General features: G+C 36.4%; 1 protein-coding gene across 1 annotated transcript; it reads left to right on the top strand.

Annotated features, from left to right (window-relative positions):
• Positions 1-3,549: 3,549 nt before the first annotated feature.
• LOC120114620 lies at positions 3,550-4,206 on the top strand. Its single transcript, XM_039135468.1, has 2 exons — positions 3,550-3,747; positions 3,979-4,206. The coding sequence occupies exons 1-2, from the start codon at positions 3,550-3,552 to the stop codon at positions 4,204-4,206; spliced, it is 426 nt and encodes a 141-aa protein (XP_038991399.1).
• The last annotated feature ends 18,660 nt before the right edge of the window (positions 4,207-22,866 follow it).

Here is a 22,866-nt window from a genome sequence, read left to right as displayed (position 1 = left end):
TATTTGTAACACGGTCACAAAGTCCATGGTTACCCTATCTCATTTCCACAAAGAAATCTGAATGGGTTGAAGAAATCCTATAGGAATTTAGTGTTCCGCTTTAACCTACAGACACACTAGACATCTAATAACATACTCTAACATTTCCTTTTTCATGTTTGGCCACCAAAACAACTGACGAAACTCCTAGTACATCTTGTTACTACCTGGGTGTACTGAGAGTGGACTACAATGAGCCTTATGGAGAATCTTACTGTGCAATTGAGCATCTGTGGGTACGCACAAACGACCCCTAAAGTACAATATATCTCCATAATATTTTTGAAACATGGGGCTTCACCCTGACGAACATGCTCAATCTACGTTCTTAACTGCTCATTTGAACTCATAACTCATAACTCAACTCGGCTAACAAACTGTAATCACTGGCTATACTCAAACAAGCTAAGAGGGCTCGTAACTCTGTCATTGAGTTCTTACTCAAAGTGTCTGCCACAATATTAGCCTTTCATGGTGGTAGTCTACACACAATCGTAGTCCTTAAGCAACTCGACTCATCTGTGTTGTATGAGGTTTAACTCTTTCTGATAAATGAGATACTTGAGGCTCTTATGATCAGTGAATATATGACACTTGTCACCCAAGAGGTAGTGTCGCCATATCTTCAAGGTGAACACTATTACTGTTAGCTCAAGGTCATGGGTAAGGTAATTAAGCTCATGAGGTTTAAGATGTCGTGATGCATAAACTACAACCTTGCCCTCATGTATCAAAGTGCATCCAAGACAATTCAATGAGGCATCAATGAAAATCATGAAATCCTTACCCAACTTTGGTTGGGTCAACACTAGTGCTTGGGTCAAGATAACCTTCAACGTTCAAAGCTCTCTTGCCGCTTCTTATTCCAAAATGAAGGGGACTCCTTTTTGAAGCAGCTTGGTTAACGGGTAGCTATCATCGATAAGTCAAGAATGAATCAATGATAGTACCTGGCTAAGCCAAGGAAATTATGCACACCTGACATACTTTTAGGTGGATCCCAATCAATAATGGCTTAAATTCTCTGGGGGTCAACTCTAATGACGCTTGTTGATATAATATGACCCAATATAAAAACCTTGAAGCCAAAACTTGCACTTTATAAACTTTGCATACAACTTTATGGCCCTGAGCATCTAAAGAACGATATGGAGATACTAATTATGCTCCTCCTCTAATACGGAGTACACTAGGATGTCATCCATAAACACCACCACAAACTGATCTAAGTATAGGTGGAAGAATTAGTTCATTAATTCCATGAATATTGTGGGGACGTTGGTGAATCCAAACAATATTATGATAACTCTATAAAAAGGCATATTTAAGACCTTTTCACTTAAGTTATTGATTGTCTAAGATCCCATTTAGGATCATATAGATGCATTTAGGAGCATGTAGTTGCATGTGGTGGAATTATGTTTGTCGCGACATTTTATTTTGTACTCGGTAATACTTTTTGGGGAAGGTGTTTGTTTGGTGATGTGCATGATTTGGGAGCAAGGAAAAGAAAAAGGGAAATGTCGTGACATTATAAGACTGCTGAGCAGAATGCAAATGCTGATTCAGTTGGCATTTCGAGAGCGAACAAAATGAAATAAGATATTTTTCAGAGCCAACTGTCCCTATCTTCACGTGATCTCTACCCGTGAGGAGACACCTACCTGGAGGGGGACCATGCCCTAATGCAGCTAATTCTGCTGGACCTCAACATGCTACAACTTGATCTTGTCGGGTATTTAGTCAGCCTCCCAGACTGGACCACTACCATCTTCCCAAGGGGAGCATTGCCACATCTTCTCACCTTCACGTGAATGAAACATGATTTGGGGTATCCTAGGATTTTCAACACAAATTCCTAGGTTTATTCTCCCCTATAAATAGGAGATAAAGCCACATTGCAAAGAGACTATTACACTCACCGCCTTGAGCCAGAAAATTTGGAGGAAAAAGGTCTCTCCTTTCTCCACCTATCCTATTTGTCGTGGCATTCCTCCATTGACAAGCTACAGGGAGTGGTGAACTAGGCATCCAAGAGGATCTAGCTCATTGGGATAGTTCGTGGTGGCCCAGGGGAAGCTCCGACAGTGCACGTCAAAGGCTTTTCCTTTTTCCCTTTACTCTTTGCTTTCATTTTTATCATTTGGGTTGTAAGGAACGGATTAACTTCTTACTTTGTGCTTGAAACATTCGAATCCCACCATAAACTAGTCTTATTTGGTAGGAGTTCATTTTGGATATTTAAGTAAACTTTAATGAATGGTTATTTTTGTATGTTGTTATCTATTTTGTTTATGAAGTTTAATGCCTTAAGGTTGTAGGACCTATGAGAGTAGCTATTCCTTAGGAGATTACTTAGTGTTCGAGAGAATGGCTAAGTAGTACATCCTTAGTATTTAAGAGAAACTAAGGAGGAACCACATAATCAAGGGGTTCTAAGTAGTAAGTAGGCCTAATCCACCTTAGAGATAAGGCTAGGATTTCAGTTGACTAAAAGGAGTAGTGCGTGATGGAGAGGTTATATGTTAATACTGCCACAAAAAGTTATTTCCGTGACATATCCTGTTATCTATACCAATAGGATCCCTGCAGTTGCTAACACCAATCGGTTTGGTAAGGCATCTTAAACCTGTCGAGTCCCTTAACTAGAGATAGCATAGGACACCCTTAGTAAACTCTGTCAGGCAGATAAGGCATAGAAGTAAGATCATTCTAAGAAGTAGACTTAAATATCCTAAGTGACTCCTATCATTCATTCCCATAGTAGCTTGTCGTGTGAGGAGTTTAAATCATACTGTTACATTTTATTTTGCCTTTACATTTTCATTTGTTTGCACCTAACACAATATAATTTGCCACGATATATTCATTTGCTATAATCTTACCATCGTTCCATTTCCTCAACATTCATTTCATTTTGCCACAATATTCTCATTTGTACATACAATCACTATCAATACTTGGGTAAAGTAGATTGCTTTGATTGAACTTGTCAATTTCCTTCAATCCTTGTGGATACGATACTGACTCATCATTGTATTACTTGTTCAATTGTATTTACTTGCACATATTTTCGCGATCATTTATAGTACTCACAACACGCATACAAGTTTTTGGCTCTGTTGTCAGGGATCGAACTCGGTTCACTCACATGACAGGAAGGAATACTTACCACTAGACAAGCATGTGATATATGCCAACACACTGGGAACATTTCCAGATGATACGAAATGCTATTACAAAATATTCTGGAGATAGAGCCCTTTGACGTTTGGGGCATTGGCTTCATGGGACAGTTCCAATCTTCTTTTGGAGACTTGTATAGTTTGCTTGCTCTGGACTACGTATCTAAGTGGGTTGAAGCAATTTCCACACCGAGGAATGACTCTAAAACTTTGCTCAAATTTCTTCACAAGAACATCTTTACCCAGTTTGGAGCACCAAGAGCCATCATCAGTGACGAGGGCACTCATTTTGATAACAGGCTAATTGCCAAGGCATTACAAAAATATGGAGTACGTCATAAGATTGCCACAGCATATCACACAAACCAATGGGAAAGCTGAAGTGTCTAATCGAGAAATCAAGCAAATCCTGGAAAAGGTGGTAAACCCTAGAAGAAAGGATTGGTCCCCGAAGCTCGATGAAGCGCTCTGGGCTTATCGAACGATATTCAAAACACCTTTGGGAATGTCACCTTTCAAGATGGTATATGGGAAAACATGTCACCTACCTGTGGAATTAGAACATAAGGCATACAAGGCAATCAAGAAGCTGAACTTCGACGCACAATTAGCTGAGGAGTAAATGTTACTCAATCTGAATGAAATAGAAGAGTTTTGAGCACAAGCATATGAAAATGCCAAGCTTTACAAAGAAAAAACCAAGAAGTGGCATGATTGAATGCTTTTTCCACGATATTTTCATATTATCCAACAGGTGCTCTTGTTTAACTCGAGGCTTAAGCTCTTCCCTGGAAAACTGAAGTCAAAATGGTCAGGACCATTTAAAGTACACCATGTTTACCCTCATTGCGTTGTGGATATCAAGAATATGGATGATGTATCCATTTTCAAAGTCAATGGCCAGCATATTAAGGCTTATCAAGGAGTTCCACCCATGCGTGACAAATCTGCACTCCTCTTGCACGATGTCAAAACTTGCTAAGTGTCTTGAAGATGCTGTTACATTTTAGATTTACTTCTGTGCATAAATAACACTTTACTTTGCTACTGTTTTATTCAATTTTATTTTAAGTGATTAATTTATTTTTTTTCTTTGCAAAATTAGGGTCCACACAGTCGGTACGTGATGACTGTACGGTGAAAGCAAAAGGAAATGGGCGTCAACAAGACAAAAAGATGAGGGAAACTTTTTAAATTTTTCACCTTTTTAAATATTTTTAGTTTCTTTAGGGTTACTTTATTATATTTTTTGTTCTTTTTCCTGCTCATACCCCGTCCACACATTAAATAACCCCATTATTTTTACTTTTTATCTTGTTCTTATCTTTTTTATTTTTTACTTAGTTTTCATCTCTTCTTCTTCTTTTCTCCTTAGCACCGAAAAGCCATAGCCAAAAAGCTTCAAGCCTTTTTCAATTTTCTTTATCTTGCCAACTAACCATGGTGAGATCACGTCCCTCCAGTTTGGTTCCAACATCTCCATCCCGTTTCGTGGATGAATCAGAGCAAGAAAAGTTTCAAACCCTTAAAAAACCGTAGGGTATTCTTTGAGTTGGGTTTCTTTTTCTCCGACGAGGAAGATGTCAACCTTGGCAATGATGTACTGGACATTGTACACCAGCACAAGTGGAAAAAATTTGCCAAGCATCCGGAGAACGTGAACGCTTTGCTGGTGAAGGAATTCTACGGCAAAATCATTGATCCGAATCAGCATGCCATGGTGGTTCATGTTATTTCTATTCACTTTACTTCTTCAGCTATTAATAGATATTTTCATTTGCAGGATGTTATAGATAACCACACCACTTTCACGAAAGAGGCAAACAATGAAACTTACCATGGCATTTTGGAAGACCTTTATTTTTCCAACACACGATGGAATGGCCAGCAAGTGAGCCGACGAACGATGGACTGAGAGAGACTACAGTCGAGGGCCAAGTTGTGGAATCACTTCATGAAGCACAAGCTTCTCCTACTGCCCACAACACCACCGTTTCATTGCAAAGGATGCTTCTGTTGCACTTTATTTTAGTAGGGCGTTCCATTGACATAGGCAAAATCATTGTGGAACAAGTTCATACCTGTCTAAAGAGACCTTGGTATTTCCAAACCTCATTATGGCTCTATATCATTAGAAGAAGGTTCCCAAGGAACAATTTGATGAGATATTGTCTGGCCTGGCTGGTATTACAAAGGCTAAGATTCATATGTTACTTGGATTCAAGGAAACCTAGGGAAAAGAGAAAGCAGAGAACACTTCTCGTGCTGATGGAAATCCAGATGCCGTGGCAAAGTTAGATGCCGTGGAGGAGCTCACTAAGTGTACTCAAGAGCATGTCGAGCAACTAACCAGTAATATGAAGACCTTTTTTGCATATCTACAGCGCCGACATAAGTTTATTATGAATGCTTTCATGGTGATTCTCCCACATATGAATTTCAATACCCCAATATTCCCTATTACACTCTTGCAACCATCTAAAAATGCCGAAGCATTTGAATATGCTCACCATCCTGCCAATGAAAAAGAACTAATTGATCTTAATCCATTCCATACTATGTCACCAGCTGAATGTCGAGAAGACGAGCTCCAGCTTTCTACTGTACCAGAACCTCTGCAGCCTGTAGAGCCAGTGGAGGATGAACAATCTGAAATACCATAGTAAATTCCTTTGCAAAGGAGTAGACGCTGACTGAAGAAGGTGTCTAGGTGTTAGGAGCCTCAACTTTACAATCCCAGAAGGCCCCAGTACTCCCCCTACTTTTCCAACATCAGACTCTGAACAAGCCAGCCCCACACAACTGCGTAAGTGCACATGTCACACGACCGTCGCACCACCACAAGCATGAAGTCAAGATACATTGCATTGCATTTCATAGAATGTAGTTTAGATTTTCCTTAGGTTTTAGTAAGCATAAAGGACAATACTTCTCTCAAGTTATGGGGAGGTAGGGTTCCCAAGTTATTGCATGATAGTATTAGTATAATGAAAATGCCATGACATAGTAAGTGTTAGAATTAGTTTTTTGGAATAAATTAAAGATGCCCGATGATGATGAACTCTTTATGGCTAGAACTGAATGTACATGACTATTGAGGATGATAGAACCAACTCTAGGTCTTGTTTCTTTGAAACCTTTCAATACATGATTGTATGTTTTCCATGCTTAAGGAACTTAGAAATTTTTATAAGAGAATTCTTGAATGTCGTGGCATAAAAACTTGAATGAATGATAAAAACCCCATACTAAAAAAAGGAATGAAAGTATGAATAAATGCTTCGGTATATCTGCAGAGGGACACTCCGCTATGCCATGGCATTGCCTGGAAACTGCATATAAATAAATGGTAGATGTGGTATATGAGTGAATGAAAGTAGTCACGGGCTGACTCTATCGGACTAGCTTGGTGGTGGAAGGTATGCTCCCTTTCACTTAGAGTGTGGGATGGTAGGTGTGATGGGCTGACTCCCCTTGTACCAGAGTTAAAGAAAGAAAAGAAAACAATGTGGGAGTACAACTTGTAAATGTTGTGGCAAAACAAGAGAGCTTTCTTAGAAAATTTTTAAGTTTGTTAAGAATGAACTTGATACAAACACACACACACCCACACAAAGGATCTTTCCCTAGGGGATAATACTTGATTTCTCAAACTAGTCTAGCGTGTTAAAGCCAAATGTTCTGAGTGCTAAAATTTTATACCATATAAATATTCGTCTTCTGAACTTGCGATGGTATCTTTATTTCGCTTAATACTATCCATTGATTGAGGACAAGCAATAGCTTAGGTTTGGGGGTATGATAACTCCGTAAAATGGTCATATTTAGGACCTTTTCACTTAAGCTATTGACTATCTAAAAGTCCATTTAGGATCATATAGATGCATTTAGGAGCATTAGTTGCATGTAGTGGAATTATGTTTTTCACGATATTTTATTTTGTAATTGGTGTTGCTTTATGGGGAAGGTATTTGTTTGGTGATGTGTAGGATTTGGGAGCAAGGAAAAGAAAAAGGGAAATACCGTGACATGATGAGACCGCTGAGCAAAATGTAAATTTCGATTCAGTTGGCATTTCGAGAGTGAACAAAATTAAAGAAGATATTTTTCATAGCCAACCATCCCTATCTTCACGTGATCTCTACCAATGAGGATACACATGCTTGAAGGGGACCACGTGCTGCTGCAACTGATCCTGCTAGACCACACCCTACTGCAGGTACTTCTACTAGACCTCAACCTGCTACAGCCTAATCTTTTCGGGTATTCAGCCAGCCTCATAGGATAGACCACTGCCAGCTACCCAAGGGGACCACTGCCACCTTTACTCACCCTAACGTGAATAAAGCATTATTTGGGGTATCCTAGGAATTTCAACACAAATTCCTAGGTTTATTCTCCCCATATAAATAGGAGATGAATCCACCTTGCAAACAGGCTTTTACACACGCCGTCTTGAGCCAAAAATTCAAAGGAAAAATGTATCTCCTTTCTCCACCTATCATATTTGTCATTGTATTCCTTCGTTGACAAGCTAGAGGGAGTGGAAAACTATGTGTCTAAGAGGAGCTAGCTCACTGGGACAATTTGTGGTGGCCGAGGGAAGCTCCGTTAGTGCACGTCGAAGGCTTTTCCTCTTTCCCTTTGCTCTTTGCTTTCGTTTTTATAATTTGGGTTGTAAGGAACAGATTAACTTCTTGCTTTGTGCTTGAAACATTCGAACCCCACCATGAACTAGTCTTATTTGGTGGGAGTTCATTTTGGATATTTAAGTAAACTTTAATGAATGGATGTTTTTATATGTTGTTATCTGTTTTGTTTATGAAGTTTAATGCCTTAAGGTTATAGGAGCTATGAGAGTAGTCATTCCTTAGGAGATTACTTAGTGTTCGAGAGAATGAATAAGTATCACATCCTTAGTATTCAAGAGAAACTAGGGAGGAACCACATAAGCAAGGGGTTCTAGGTAGTAACTAGGCCTAAACCATCTTAGAGATAAGGATAGGATTTCAGTTGACTAAACAAAGTAGTGCGTGATCGAGAGGTTAGATGTTAATACTACCGCAAAAAGGTATTACCGTGACATATCATGTTATCTGGACCAATAGGATCCCTGTAGTTACTAACGCCAATCAGTTTGCCAATACATCTTAAACCTGTTGAGTCCGTTAACTAAAGATAGTATAGGGCACCCTTAGTAAACTTTGTCGGGCAAATAAGACATATAAGTAAGATCATTATGAGAAGTAGACTTAGATCTCCTAAGTGACTCCTATCATTCATTCATATAGTAGCTTGTCGTGTGAGGATTTTAAAGTCTTGATAATCAAATCCTATTGTTACATTTTATTTTGCCTTTACATATTCATTTGCTACCATCTTATCATCATTCCATTTCCTCAGCATCCATTTCATTTTGCCACAACATTCTCATATGTATATACCATCACTAACTATACTTAGGTTAAGTAGATTACTTTGATTGAACTTATCAATTTCCTCCAATCCCTGTGGATACGATACTCACTCATCACTGTATTACTTGTTCGATTATGTACACTTTCACATATTTTCATGATCATTTAAAGTACTCACAACACGTGGACACATTACTAGGAACTCATAATAAATATATCTTGTCCTGAAAACATTCTTCGCAACATCTAGATCCTTAACTTTAAACTGGTAGTAGCTTGACCGTAGATCGATCTTTGATAAAATGTATGCCCCTCTAAGATGATCGAAGAGGTCATCTATCCTAGGGAGTAGATAACGATTATTGATGGTCAACTTGTCTAAATGCCTGTAGTCGATGCACAACCTCATCGACCCATCTTTCCTTTTAAAGAACAAGACCAGTGTTCCCCACGTAGAGATGCTCAGTCAGATGAACCATTTTTCTTGTAACTTTTGAATCTCCTCCTTTAATTCTTTTGGTTTTGCTGGTTCCATACAATAAGGAGAAATGGACGCTGAAGCTGAACCCGACATTACCTCAATGCCAAACTCCAATTCATGCTAGTGTGGTAAACCTAATAATTCTTCTAGAAATACATAGGGAAAATATCATACTGCTTAGATATCTTCAAATGTTGGAACTAAAATTCGGTTGTCGATCACATGAGCAATGAAGGTCTCATACGCACGGTCGATCATTTTCAGGGCTTTTATAGCTGATACTATCCCTGATTGACTAGGTTTATCACTGATAATCACCAACTTGGTCCCGTCAGATGTTCTGAGCTTAAGTCGGCTAGATTTGCACCTCAAAATGGCATCATACTCGGTTAGCCAATCCTTCCCCAAGATCATCTCTAACTCTCTGAAGGGTAACTAGATCAAATCTACTAGAAAGGTCTGATTCTGAATTCCCACAGGATATCGTTTGAAAATTTTATCCATAAGGTCGTGTAGACCTATGGGACTTATTACTAAAATACCTACCTTTAAGCCTCTGCTAGGATTTATATTTCTTGTACTAGATCAGAGAAGATATAGGAGTGGGTGGAACCGGGGTCTTTTAATGTGGTAATTGGAATGTAAAATATTGTAAAGGTACCTGATATGACATATGTAGCATCGCACTTCTCCCAAGCTCACACTACATACTGTCTAGAGGCCACTCTAGGCTCTACAGCCACTACTGATCTAGTCATCTCTTGACTCTGCTAACCAGAAATTATACTGCCACCCCACGTTGGCCATCGACCTCTCTGAATTGATGGCGCTAACATCTAAGTAACCGCGAGGGCTACTCTCTGAACCCCATGCAGTTACAGACAAACTAATCTAAGAAGCTGAAACTATAGCAACCTTTGAATCCATACTGACATGTCCCTAGGTGCCTCCTCCCACACTAAACAAAAACAGGATGGGTAAAACCTCTGGTTGAATCAATAACACTAGCTCCAAAGGCTAAGGTTAAGGGCCTCGTCCTAGACTCATATATGCTTCACCGATCTAAACTCTGACTAACTTTACTGCAATATCTCGTGCCCTCTTGGTCGGAGTCTGAGATGGTATCTCTGGCTTAAGGGCTTTCCTAGTTTGTCCTGTAGTCTCGCTGGAATACTAGTATGTCTATCCAGAACCCTATAAATCATCTTTACCTTATGGGTCAACTGAGTGAAAACCCTGGGAGGATCGATCACAAGGTGCGATAAAATATCAAAATAAATGCTCTCCCTGAATCTGTTAAAACGATGTTCCTCCGTCAGAATCAACTCTGTAGTATACTTGCTATGTCTGAGAAACTCTCACTCATACTCCATCATTGAGCGATCATCATAAGTCAAGTGTAGTAACTTCTCTATCAAGTCATATGTATGTATCCCCGATGTATTTATGTCTGAACTCTATAAGGAACTACTCTCACATCGGCCTCTCTACTTCATGGCCATCTTGATTGTCTCCCACCAATTTATCATGTCACCCTTGAGCAGGGTGGTGACACACTTAAACTTACCCTCTAGGTAATGTAAAATTATCTAATGGTGTGAAGCACCTCCCTAAGCTGTTAATATACTTTTATAGGATCATCATCCCTAAACTGAAGAACTTAACGATCTTATATCTATAAAGTTTCTCTACTGGGGTATGATGGGGTATGTCATTGATTGTACTGGAGGTACTAGTGGGGGAGGAAGTACTGGTGGGGAACTAGGTAGGCACCTAGCTATCTATCTAAGTACAACGTGATGTCATTGAAAAAGGTTACCTCATCAACCCCGTGTCTACTGGTGCCTCTCACTCATATGTATCCTAGACAAACCCCTCACTGATGTTTGCTGGTAGTGAGGCATGACTCTCGTATCTGTCATTTTGACTATAATCTAGGTCGTCTACCATAGGTTTTATTTAAAATTAGAAAGAAAAAGGGGCAATTATCATTATTGTAGTTATTATATTACTCTTGACTCCTTATAGGCATGTACATATAAAGAGGTTGACTGACTCTAACACCCTGGTCCTAGGAATGAATAAACTTGGATGTTCTCATACCACTAAATGTAGAACCGTAATCCAGTCTCCCAAAGATCCATGGATTACAATGTCACACGGATTACCAAAATAGCAACCTAATTTAAAAAAAATGTTTCATTAACAACTCATAATAATTCATCCATAAAAATAAAATAAATCATCGTAATAGAGGTACAAAATATAGGGAGCTCCCAAAGTATATCCAAAATAATAAAATATTGAGTACATATCAAAAGTTATGACTGAATACACACAAGGGTCTCTATGTAGTACATGCCCTCTAAGAATTACTCAAGATGTACTTTGAAAGTTTCTGGTAATCTGATCTGCTACACTGAAATGTCTAGTGATGATAACTCCCCATGAACAACCTCATAAGAACCTGCACACGAAAACACATTCCAAACGTTGAGCTTACGAGCTCAATGCCTTACTAATATTTGCACTATATTATATGCATTCACTAAATGAGTTGTCTAGTGTCACAAGTCTAAGACATGTAAAATATTGATATATTAAGTTGTGGTTGTCATCATGGTACAACTGAGGTTTTTTGAATCTCGGAGCTTACGTACCCCACTAACCTACCGAAATACCATCAAATACTTTGGGGTGAGATCCAGAACTGCATTGAAAATGTACACTAGGCCAATTTACTCCATTGAGACATGGGCCATCTGCGCCCTGTCAACTGTTGAAGTACCTTGGCATTTACCTAGATATCCATTGACTGTCATATTTTGCTAAAGAGGGACTCAGGTGTCCTAACATTTTCCCGAGGGTTAAACAAGGTTAGTTTTATATAATCCTAGCTCTTACTATTTTTATTGTTCTGATAATAATTATTTTTCTCACTTAAAGTCTTATTTGTTGTTATTCTGGTGTATACGGGCTCTTTATGTCTAAACCATTAGACCTTGGATTAATTATCCAAAACTGTCAGGGGTATCGATATTGACCCTTTATTATCGATACTAGACCTTTAGTATCGATACCCACATGTTGGTATCGATATTGGCTACTAAAGAAAGCTTTTTGGAAAGAGTGGTATCAATACTCTTGTCTGAGTAGCGATACTTCAGGGTGAGGTATCGATACTTGTCTGAGTATCGATGCCAAAATTAAGTTTGATGTTTTGAAAAATAGCCTAGTATCGATATTCCTATCGAGAGTATCAATACTCTACCATGGGCATCGATATTCCCTTGACTACTAATACCAAAAATAGTTATTGGAATCTGATTATATTTTCAGTATTGAAACCACCATGTGAATATGGAAATTAGCTTTGTAGTATCGATATTCTCTCTCAAAATTAGGCTATTTTTTACCTGACTAAAGAACATTATGAATATTATTCTTCCACTACCGATAGCACTGCTTCAAAATACCATGTTTTGGCCACGAAATATGCCAACTCTCGTCCCAATACACCCTAGTGAAGGTCCCAATTATTATTAAAGTCTTATTATTGATTTAAGAGGTCATAAAAAGGTCTTATAACATGTTGAGACATCGAAAGATGCAATTTAATATGAACATGCTTCAAAGCTCATGCAACCTACCCAAACACACTTAATGATCTACATGTGGTATGGATGAGTTAGGAGTAGTTACGTTGATGATCTAAGCTATTGAAAACGTCCAAGGTTTATCCCAAGGTAAGCTTATCCTTACCATTTTTGGCTTTGGAGCACTCTCCAACTTCAAACACTAAGCAAGAAATCAAAGCAATAGTTACTAACATTGTTGGGTGGCTTAGAGGAGAATTTAAAACATCTCTAGGGTTCTGAATCTTTCCAAAATGAACTGAATCACTTGTGTTTCTAAAACCCCCACTAAACCCACATTTAAAAAACTAAGATATAATGAATGGGTGATGAATCCTTAATTTGAAGCTATGAAGATGATGATTGTGAATTTTACCTTTAAAATGCTTATTGGGGTCTGAATGTGTTAGAGTTTCTACCTTTCTTAAGCTACCATGGATCTAAAGGAAAAGAATGATGGAATAATAATAATGAATAAAAACATAAATGAGGAAAATCAGACGTGATCTGACCAATCTTAATTGGTTTTCAGATTTCTTTTTGAACAATGGTATAATTACTTCATTGGTCCTCCTGATTTTGGTTGCAAACTAAAAATACACTTTTTACTCTCTATTGGGCTTAATCTAAGCCCAATTGCACTTATTATTGGGTCAAGGCTTCCTCCAAGCTAAGAAATTTATTTAAGGCCCATATCATGTTAGCCCAATTATGGGTTTTTATGATGCTTTGGGCATGGAGTTTTGGGGTAAAGATCGAAACTTTTAACATTCTCTTCTCATTCTTTTTATTTCCTCCTTTCCTTCTTCCATCTTATTCTTTAAGCTTCATGGATCAAGGGTGGTGGTCTAAGTACTTCTTCCATGTTCTATCTAGCTTTAAATTAGCCTTTAAGTCTTCCAGCAACATTGTTTAAGGATTAAGAGCCTTGATTTTCTTATTTGCTATAGAAAGTGGGTATAAAGTGTTCAAGTTCAAATATAGCTGAGAAAACAAGTGTAGCTGAAGAAAGAAACCTTATTTCAGATTCCTTAACTAAGTTAGTGTATTTTTAATCCTTTGTGGTGTTATGACTTTCATAATTACGATGCTTTGTTGAGATTTGGTTGCTTAATCATATTAGTTTTTTTTACTTAATTTATGCCCTTGACGATATTATTGTTGTAAACACTCTGTTTTTATGGTGTTTGATGACTCTATAAGAATCCTTTAAGCTTTATTTGTTGATTTAGGGATAAACTAGAATGTTCGTAAGGGTTTTTAGGTGATTTCTAAGCTTTATTTGGGGTTTTCTGGGTTGTAATATTGATATTGTTCTTGTAGTATCATATATTCTTGTAGTATTGATACCAGTATCAATGTTTTACTTTTAGTATCAATACTCGTATCAATACCAGTATAAATATTGTTGTAGTACCTATACATTTAAGTAGAGTATCAATATTGTCTAATACCAAAAGATTCAAAACATCACTCGTAGCATCCGAATGTATATAGATTGCTATAAATCGTACAACTAAGCTTAGAAAATGGTCCTAAATTATTAAATAATCCAAAAAACCCTAGGTGGAATAAATTACGAAAATACCCTTAGTGAGTAAGAAACTTTAAAAGTGCCTTTAAAGGGGGTGTATCGAAGATTCAGAAACAACGAATCATTGTGAAGGATATGCTTGTAAGTAAGGTGATGTAGTATACAAATAATGTGATAGAGAAATTGTGTAACATGTGAATATCGATAAAGTGATGTCGTGAAATTCTTCCATCTAGTTTCAAGTGTGAATTGACAGAAAGTGTGATAAGAGCAACTAGAGATTAACTAACGAATAATTAATCCCAAGTCAAGTATCGATGTCAGAAAATAATATACCAAGCAGGTAGGGATAAAAATAATTATCATAAGAGCATAAAACACTAAAGACACTTTTAAAGGTGAAATTAAACAAAATATCATTGGGTATGACCATAACGTAATGGTCTAATGAACTAATATATGTAAAAGAATTATAAATTATTTCATAATGTTCTAGACAAGAGAACAAGTAAGATTGGGGCGAGTGAGGGGATGACCTCACCTGATATGTGATAAATTACGATAGTGAGTAGTCGAGCCACCTTAATTGCCCTTGTGTGGCTTTGGTTGAAGTGTGTTGAAACATTTAGCTCTAAAGAAGATCTTGATAAAAAAAATGAGATAATAATGTAATAATAATGTTATATGGGTAAAAATTATAAGAACATTATAAGGTAAGATTCCATAAGACTCATGTCTTTGCTTGATGCTCTGGAAAAGATGAAGACACCTGAGGAACTTGTGTGTGTCTGTAACGATCATCCTATCTATTGATAAATATCGGGATATATCCAAGTCAATACGAAAGGACTTTAAATTTTAGTTGGATGTTATTATGATGCTTTATGACCTAGATACATCCTGAGTACTCTGACCCATATCTATAAAAATATTATGGAGGAGTAGACTAGGCGAGTGTTAGATTTTAATACTTACTTACCCATATATAACCCTAGGTACTTGGAAATGAGGGCCAATTATATGTAAAATATTGATTCTTTGTGACCTAGATCTTATCCAGAGTTCCTATATCATAGTTAGAGGGAATGAATCCCATGATGCATACTTATGTGTGTATGTATGTCGTAGGGTATATGGGTGTGAGTCCTATGATGATGAGTGACCTTGGACTATATCATAATGCCAATTTATATGTGTATGTATGTTGTAAGTTAGAGGGGTGTGAGATCTGTGATGCTAAGTGACCTCAATCTACACCATGATGCTTATTTGTTATGATTAGTATTGACAGTTTTGTGAGATTGGGTACTATCATTGTGTGTTATATAATAATGCATATTAGTGTGATATTGAGTTCAAATATCTAGTATATGTGTACTTATGGTAATAGATTCATTGAACCTTAATTAGGTAATATTTGAGGATGATTATGCATGTACCCACCGCTTGTCACCATGTCTTATAGCATGATTATGTTTATGAGATTTATAAGCCACTCCAGATTAGTGATTATACTACTATGCTTTGTAACCTTAGTGTTCGAATGTTTTTGTTCGCATATAAGTATATTGATTTGTTCGAGGAGCACTGTCATAGTATAATTTCCAGCATTCCTCACAGAGTATTGTATGGTTACTTGTAGTGAGCATGTGTATTCATAGGACCTTACTATTATACTCAAATTTTTAACTTTATGTTTGTATTATTTCAATTTAAATTATATGTCATAGAACTCCAGTTTGTAAAAGTATTTTATAATTATTACTTTTTTTTCCATAAATATGATGTTTTAAATGAAAATAAAAAAGTTTTTAAATTGTATTGGTTGCCTCGGTAGCCTAATGTAGCACTTTATGCCCATTCGGGTTTAGGGTGTTATAATAAGTGGTATTAGAGTTAGGTTTATTCAATCCTAGGACCTAGTGGTTGGTTTTGATAAGTTGTCAGTGAATACACGCCCCTAAGTTTTGAAAGTAATTTTATATGACTAGAATTCTGATGGTCGATCGTAGTCTCGATGACAGGATGGAGACCCGTGTCTCTGATCTTGGTAAGTTTAGAGAAGAGTCCTTACCTAGAGTAGATGATCATAAGATTATGATATGTGTAAGAGTTATTGAGATAACATTCTTTAGAGGTTTGACATCAACACTCAAAGAGGTAATGGATATTTTCGTAGGGTACCATATGCTCAATCAGTTGCACTAAGTGTGACAACACTATTAGAGCCTCCAAGAGAGAGACTAAGGAGGTATAAAATGGATGAATTCTAAGGTGATAATTTTGGACAACCGATAATGGAGAGAAATCATTAGGGCTTTGAGACGGCTTCACCTTACCCCCGAGGTTAAGTTAGGTTATGTCATCGCTTTGCCTAAATGGTACACCATCGACTAGTAGGAGACTGTAGAAATGGCTCTATATTTCGAGATGCCTACGTGGGATAAATTCTCAAGTGATTTTAGGGGCAAGCATATTGATGAAGCACATAGGGACGATATAAGGAGATTATACGATATATGAGTATAAGAGATATTTTATCTGGTTGACTCGATATGCTTCAAAGTTGGTGCGTTTGATAGGTGATATCGATACACTAAGTCGGAGGAAATCAAGATCGATAGAGTTATCTCAGTTGATTATCCAAGTGTGACAAAGATCCTTGTAAACTAAGGAATGAGACAGTAGTTTTATCACGCCAATTAAGTTAATTGTTTTAAGTAGGGTCCCATAGGAGACAATCAGTTTCACTGCTCGTGGCTAGTGTAGGAGGCTCTGGTAAAATTTTGGCATATCTAGAATGTGGGCATTGTGAAAAGAGATATTGAGGGAGATGCTTTAGACTCTTTAGAATGTGTTTTAAGGTGCGTCCTTATAGCACCTTATGAAAGACTACCCTAAATCAAATAGTGATTTCAATAGCCCAGCATAGCAAATGGTCTACACAAAAGGTGTCAATGCTATGGTCAAGAAAGAGAGTGGAGGAATAGATTGACACGTTCCCAATTTATTTTTATATGTCTTATCTTGTCAGATCACAATGAGATATTTAGAAGATGTTGATGTAGTAGTTTAGATGTCATGTATGTTTTGAATTGTAGTTGATAATTTTTCATTAGTAGACACGAGTTTATGCTTTCCTTCATGCTGTTAAAGTGAAATATGTAAGAAGAGCCTGCGTGAGGATATAAGTGCTTAGGTAAATGAGGTTTACCTCAGATGTCTATCGAGGGATTGGGTCGGGTTGGGTAGCTTACCTAATGAAAGTTGTTAATATAAGTGTTATTATGACATTGGAGTTATTAATTTGGGGTTGTAGGATCATTGTAATCATATGAGAACCATGGACTATTCCTTGTTAAGTTGAGTTTTAACTCTAAAGAGATGTTTGGTAATAAATCCATTTATCCGAGACTATTCCATATGGTAACAATTAAGTGGTTATTCAAGGATAAGACTAAGACTTTGAGAGCGTGTATTCGCATCGAGTGTCAATGGTTTTTGTAACCAGCTCAGTAAAGCCTGAGCAATCCTAACTCTAGAGTTAGAGGTCTATATCTACAAGAAAATAGTTGAGGACTATAAGTTGCTTGTGTTGTGATCGTTGATCATGTGTAATGGGTCACTAAAATTTTCTAAAAGCTGTGTTGAGGTAGTAGTTGTGTGGGGTTGTTGGATATATGTTCTTAACATGAGCATGTCCCAGGTCTCATCCAAAGTACTTTTTTAGTAGACTGATGGGGGTTTAAGTCCTATGATGTTATGTGAGTAATCCATAATGTCTGCTTATGAGTCGAATAAATGTTGGTATATGCGTGTGAGCTATATACAACTCTCAGTGTTATGCAATATCGAGTAACAACATGGATTTTAGTGCTTGAGGCTAAAGGAGACCAAGTACCTTAAGTGTCATTTGGCTAGCGTTAACTGTAGCATGTTTATAGTAAGCGATCGTGGGTACAAAACATAAAGTCCTGGATTTATTAATATTTGAGTGCACTCGTGATGGATCTTTACTCCGTAATGTATGGTCTCTTAAAGGACCATATGTTTTCTAACCTCAATAAGCTCGTATTTGACCTTCTTTGAGAATCTGACTTGATGATGGTTAAAGGTGCTTCTAAGACTCCTAGATGTTTCAGTTTAGAAGTGATTTGTCGTTTGATCCCAGTGAATTTCGAGGATGAAATTTCTTTTTAGGATGGAGGAGTTATAACACCCTGAACTCTGAGTTAGTAGTTTTGGGCTAACTTGAGTGGATCTTTAACTAACACAATAGTCCATTAAGAAGTAATGATCCAAGTTAAGGATATGATTGAGCCAAAAGATTATAAAAAGATTATTTTTTTTGTTTGAGATCAAAGTATAAGAAACCAAAAGCATAATTATCCCATTTTTAAAGGTAACATTAATGTTTTTATGTGTTTTAGGATGTTTTGGGCATGCATTTTGAGGAACAGATGGGAACTTTTAACATTCTCTTCTACTCTTTCTTTCTTGATCATTTTTTTCTTCCATCTTCTTCTTCAAGTTTCATGGATCAAGGAATGTGGTGCTAAGGCCTTCTTCCATGTTCCATCTAGATTAAATCAGCCTTTAAGTATTCTAGTAACATCGTTTAAGGATTAAGAGCCTTGTTTTTCTTATTGGCTAGAGAAAGTGGGTATAGAGTGCTCAAGTTCAAATGGAGATGAGAAAACAAGTGAAGTTGAACAAAGAAGCTTAATTTTGAATTCATTAACTAAGGTAGTATATTTCTAATCCTTTTTGGTGTTATGACTTTCATAATCATCATGCTTTATTGAGATTTAAGTGTTTAAGCTTGTTAGGGTTTTTACTTAATGTATGCCCTAGATGATATTATTGTAACGATTGTGTTTTTATGGTGTTAGATGACCCTATACGATGCCTTTAAGCTTTATTTTTTGATTTGGGGTTAAAATAAAGTTTTTAAAAGGGGTTTTAGGTGATTTCCAAGACTTATTTAGGGTTGTTTAGGTTATACTATCGCTATTATTCTTGTAGTATCGATACCAATATCAATATTGTTCTTGTAGTATTGATACTAATATCAATACTAGTATTAATATTGTTGTAGTACCTATACTTCTTAGTAGAGTATCAATATTGTCCACTACCAAAAGATTCAAAACATCACTTTTTACATCCAAATATCTATAAATTTATGTGGAATGTACAACTAAGAGTAGAAAAGGGTCTTAAATTATGAAATGACCAAATGCCCCTAGGTGGTATAAACTTCCAAAATACCCTTAGTGAGTAAAAAACTTTAAAAGTACCCTTAAAGGGGATCATATTTAACAATAGCGAATGACAGATCCTTGTGAAAGATATGCTTGAAAGCAAGGTGGTGTAGTATATGAATAAGGTGATAGAAAAACGATGTACCATGTGAATATCGATAAAACCATGTCGTGGAAGTCATCTATCCAGTTTAAAATGTAAATTGAGGGAAAGTGTGATGAGAGAAACTAGAGAGTCTCTAACAAATAATTAATCCAAAGTCGAGTATTGAGCTAAAAAATAATATACCAAACATATAATGATAAAAAATAATTTTTCTAATACCTTAAATTGTTAAAGACACCTTTAAAGGTGAAAATGAACAAAACGCCCTTGGGGGTTAATTGACCAAAACATAGAGGTCTAATGATATAACATATGTAAAAGACTAATAAATCATTGCATAATGTTCCACATGAGAGAACGAGCGAGATAGTAGAGAGTGAGGGGATGTCCTCACCTAGTTTGTGCTAAGTTACAATAGTGAGTAGCTGAGCTATCTTGATTGTCCTTGCATGGCTTTGGTTAATGTGTGTTGAAAATTTTAGCTCTATAGAGGAGCTTGATTATAAAAATAAGATAATAATGTAATAATAACATTATATGGGTGAAAATCATAAGAATCTTATGAGGTAAGATTCCATAAGACTTATGCTTTTGCTTGACGCTCAGAAAATAATGAGGACACTCGAGTTACTTGTGTGTGTGTGTGACGGTCTTCCTATTGATTCAGAAATATTCAAATATATCCAAGTTGGTTCTAGAGAACTTTAAATGCTAGTTGGATTTTGTTTTGATGCTCTGTGACCTAGACATGTCCGGAGTACTCTAGAGTTATAGACTAGCCAGGTTTTAGATGTTGATGCTTCGTGAACTAGTTCTCACCCTAGGTACTTGGAAATGAGGGCTATTTGGACATAATATGTTGATGCTTTGTGACCATATCTTACCTAGAGTACCTACGTCTTAGGCCAAAAGGGTGTGAGTCCCGTGGTGATGAGTGACCATGAACTACATCATGATGCCTCATAAGCTATATGGGTGTGATTTCATGATGCTAAGTGAACTCGAACTATACCAAGATGCTTACTTGCTATTGTATGGTTAGTATTGATGGTTATGTGTGATTGGGTAATATCATTGTGTGTTGCATGTTGATGCATAATAGTGTAATATTGAGGCTAGATACCTAGTATATGTTTACCCATGGAGAGGCCCTTAGCAAAGACTACACGAAGCATGAGACTCATATTATAGTGATAGAACCTTTGAACCTTAAGTAGGTAGCACTTGATTACGATCATGCATGTACCTATTGTTTATCACCATGTCTTCTAGCATGCTTATGTTTATGAGATTCATATGCTTCTCTAGATTAGCTATTATTGGGATTTGTAAGCTTAGCATTTGAATGTTTTTGTATACAGTTTAGTATATTGAGTCGTTCGAGGAGCATTGTCGCAACATGATTTCTAGCATTCCTCACAGAGTATTGTATGGTTACATGTAATGGGCATATGTATTCATAGGACTTTATTATTGTATTCAAATTTGTAACTCTGAGATTGTATTATTTGATTTAAACTATATAAGATAGAACTCTGATTTGTAAAAGTATTTTATGACTATTATTGATGTCTTTTTATAAATAATGTGTTTTAAATGGGAATGAAAAGGTTAAATTTTAGTGGTTTCCTCGGTAACTCGATGTAGCAATAATAAATTTTAAGTTAAAAATAATTAATAATTTGTAAGTAACAATAATATAATTTTAAGTTAAAAAATAATTATTTCATTATTTTACATAAATATGTTTTAACTCAAATATGAATTAAATCATTAATGATGCATACGTGATTAAGTCTTAACCATATTATTCAATGAATTAAGGAGCCAAGATAATATATAAACCTATTGTAATTACCAATTTTGTACTGTATTATTAATTCCATGGTGTTTATCATGTTTGACTTCTATAGAAGGCTAGTAATGTGGAATGAATGGTCCAAAAAAAGGTTGAAGACAATGCATACGTTTTAAGGTGGCCCAAATAGTCTCAACTCACTAATGGATATAGTTTATCACTTGAGTACGTGTCGGGTTTGGCTAGTTTTACTCATATCAATGTTCATCATAATGATTTGAGCGAATTGAAAAATATATAGGGATGACTAGAAGTGATTGAAAAACATATGTTCTATCAGTTGTATGGTGACATTTTTATCTTTTTGATGCCCCAATTGACAAGAATTTCTTCAGAGCTCTTGTACAATTTAATAATCTAGCCTACAGTTATTTTACCTTATACTGAATGGATCTAACACCCACAATAGAAGAATACCATGCTTTAATTGTTTTACGAGATTCTAAATCGATATAGAGTACCCAAAGCCACCAAACACCCTTTTTTTCAAGAAGAAACTACTTCTAATGTCTAGAATGAATGTAGAATGGGTTGTTAGAAACATTAAATAGAAATGATATAGTGAGTGCATCACCTGGACTGCTCTGTAGGAAGTAATTTATCGTTACCCCGATAAGAAGAAAAAGATTAACATGTTTGCTCTTGGTATTTATGGGTTGGTCATCATCCTAAAGATTTTTAGGCGCATTGATGTTTTAGTGGTTGATTTCTTCAAGAGATTAGATAGACATATGGACCTCATCCTAACTATATTGGTAAATACATTTTTTTATTTGAATGCTTATATACAAGAAGGATAATGGAGTTTCATAGGGCGTCCACCACTTCTACTAGTTTGGATCCTAAATAACTTCAAGCACGCTGAGTGAACACTTGCACGAGTATTTTTAGAGGGGTATTTGCTATTGAAGGAATTTCTTACTCGAGAATGGCATATGGATATCAGTGAGATATTAAGGATAAGCAAATGGTCATTTTCAAAGATATTAGGGATGGTATATAACAACCTAATCAATCCAACCTGAAATCTGACGGATTAGAATGCCACACGGAACCACCTAAGTGGCTAACCACTTTTTTAAAAATAATGACTAATTTAACATTTGCATACGACATAACAACCAAAATAGAATACATTTACAAAATATAGTATTTAAAATATGGGGAGCTCTCAACATCACTATTCAACATACATAAATAAAAAATAATAGAGTTTACGACTAAAATACATAATAAGGGTCTATGATAGTACATGTCCTCTATAATAACAAAGACATACTCTAAAAGAAGGATGAGTCTAGAAATCCAAGTTTGGCGATTTGCACCTCAGCTGGAACCTACGAACCT

Source organism: Hibiscus syriacus, unplaced genomic scaffold, assembly GCF_006381635.1.
Source record: "Hibiscus syriacus cultivar Baekdansim isolate YM2019G1 unplaced genomic scaffold, ASM638163v2 tig00110236_pilon, whole genome shotgun sequence".
In the NCBI taxonomy this organism is placed as follows: domain Eukaryota; kingdom Viridiplantae; phylum Streptophyta; class Magnoliopsida; order Malvales; family Malvaceae; genus Hibiscus; species Hibiscus syriacus.
This window is presented reverse-complemented; position numbering and strand designations above follow the sequence as displayed.

Coding starts and splice junctions, on each gene's coding strand:
- LOC120114620 (XM_039135468.1), top strand. CDS start 3,550: ATGGAGTACGTCATAAGATTGCCACAGCATATCACACAAACCAATGGG. Junction 3,748..3,978: donor GAATGTCACCTTTCAAGATG/GTATATGGGAAA, acceptor ATTATCCAACAG/GTGCTCTTGTTTAACTCGAG.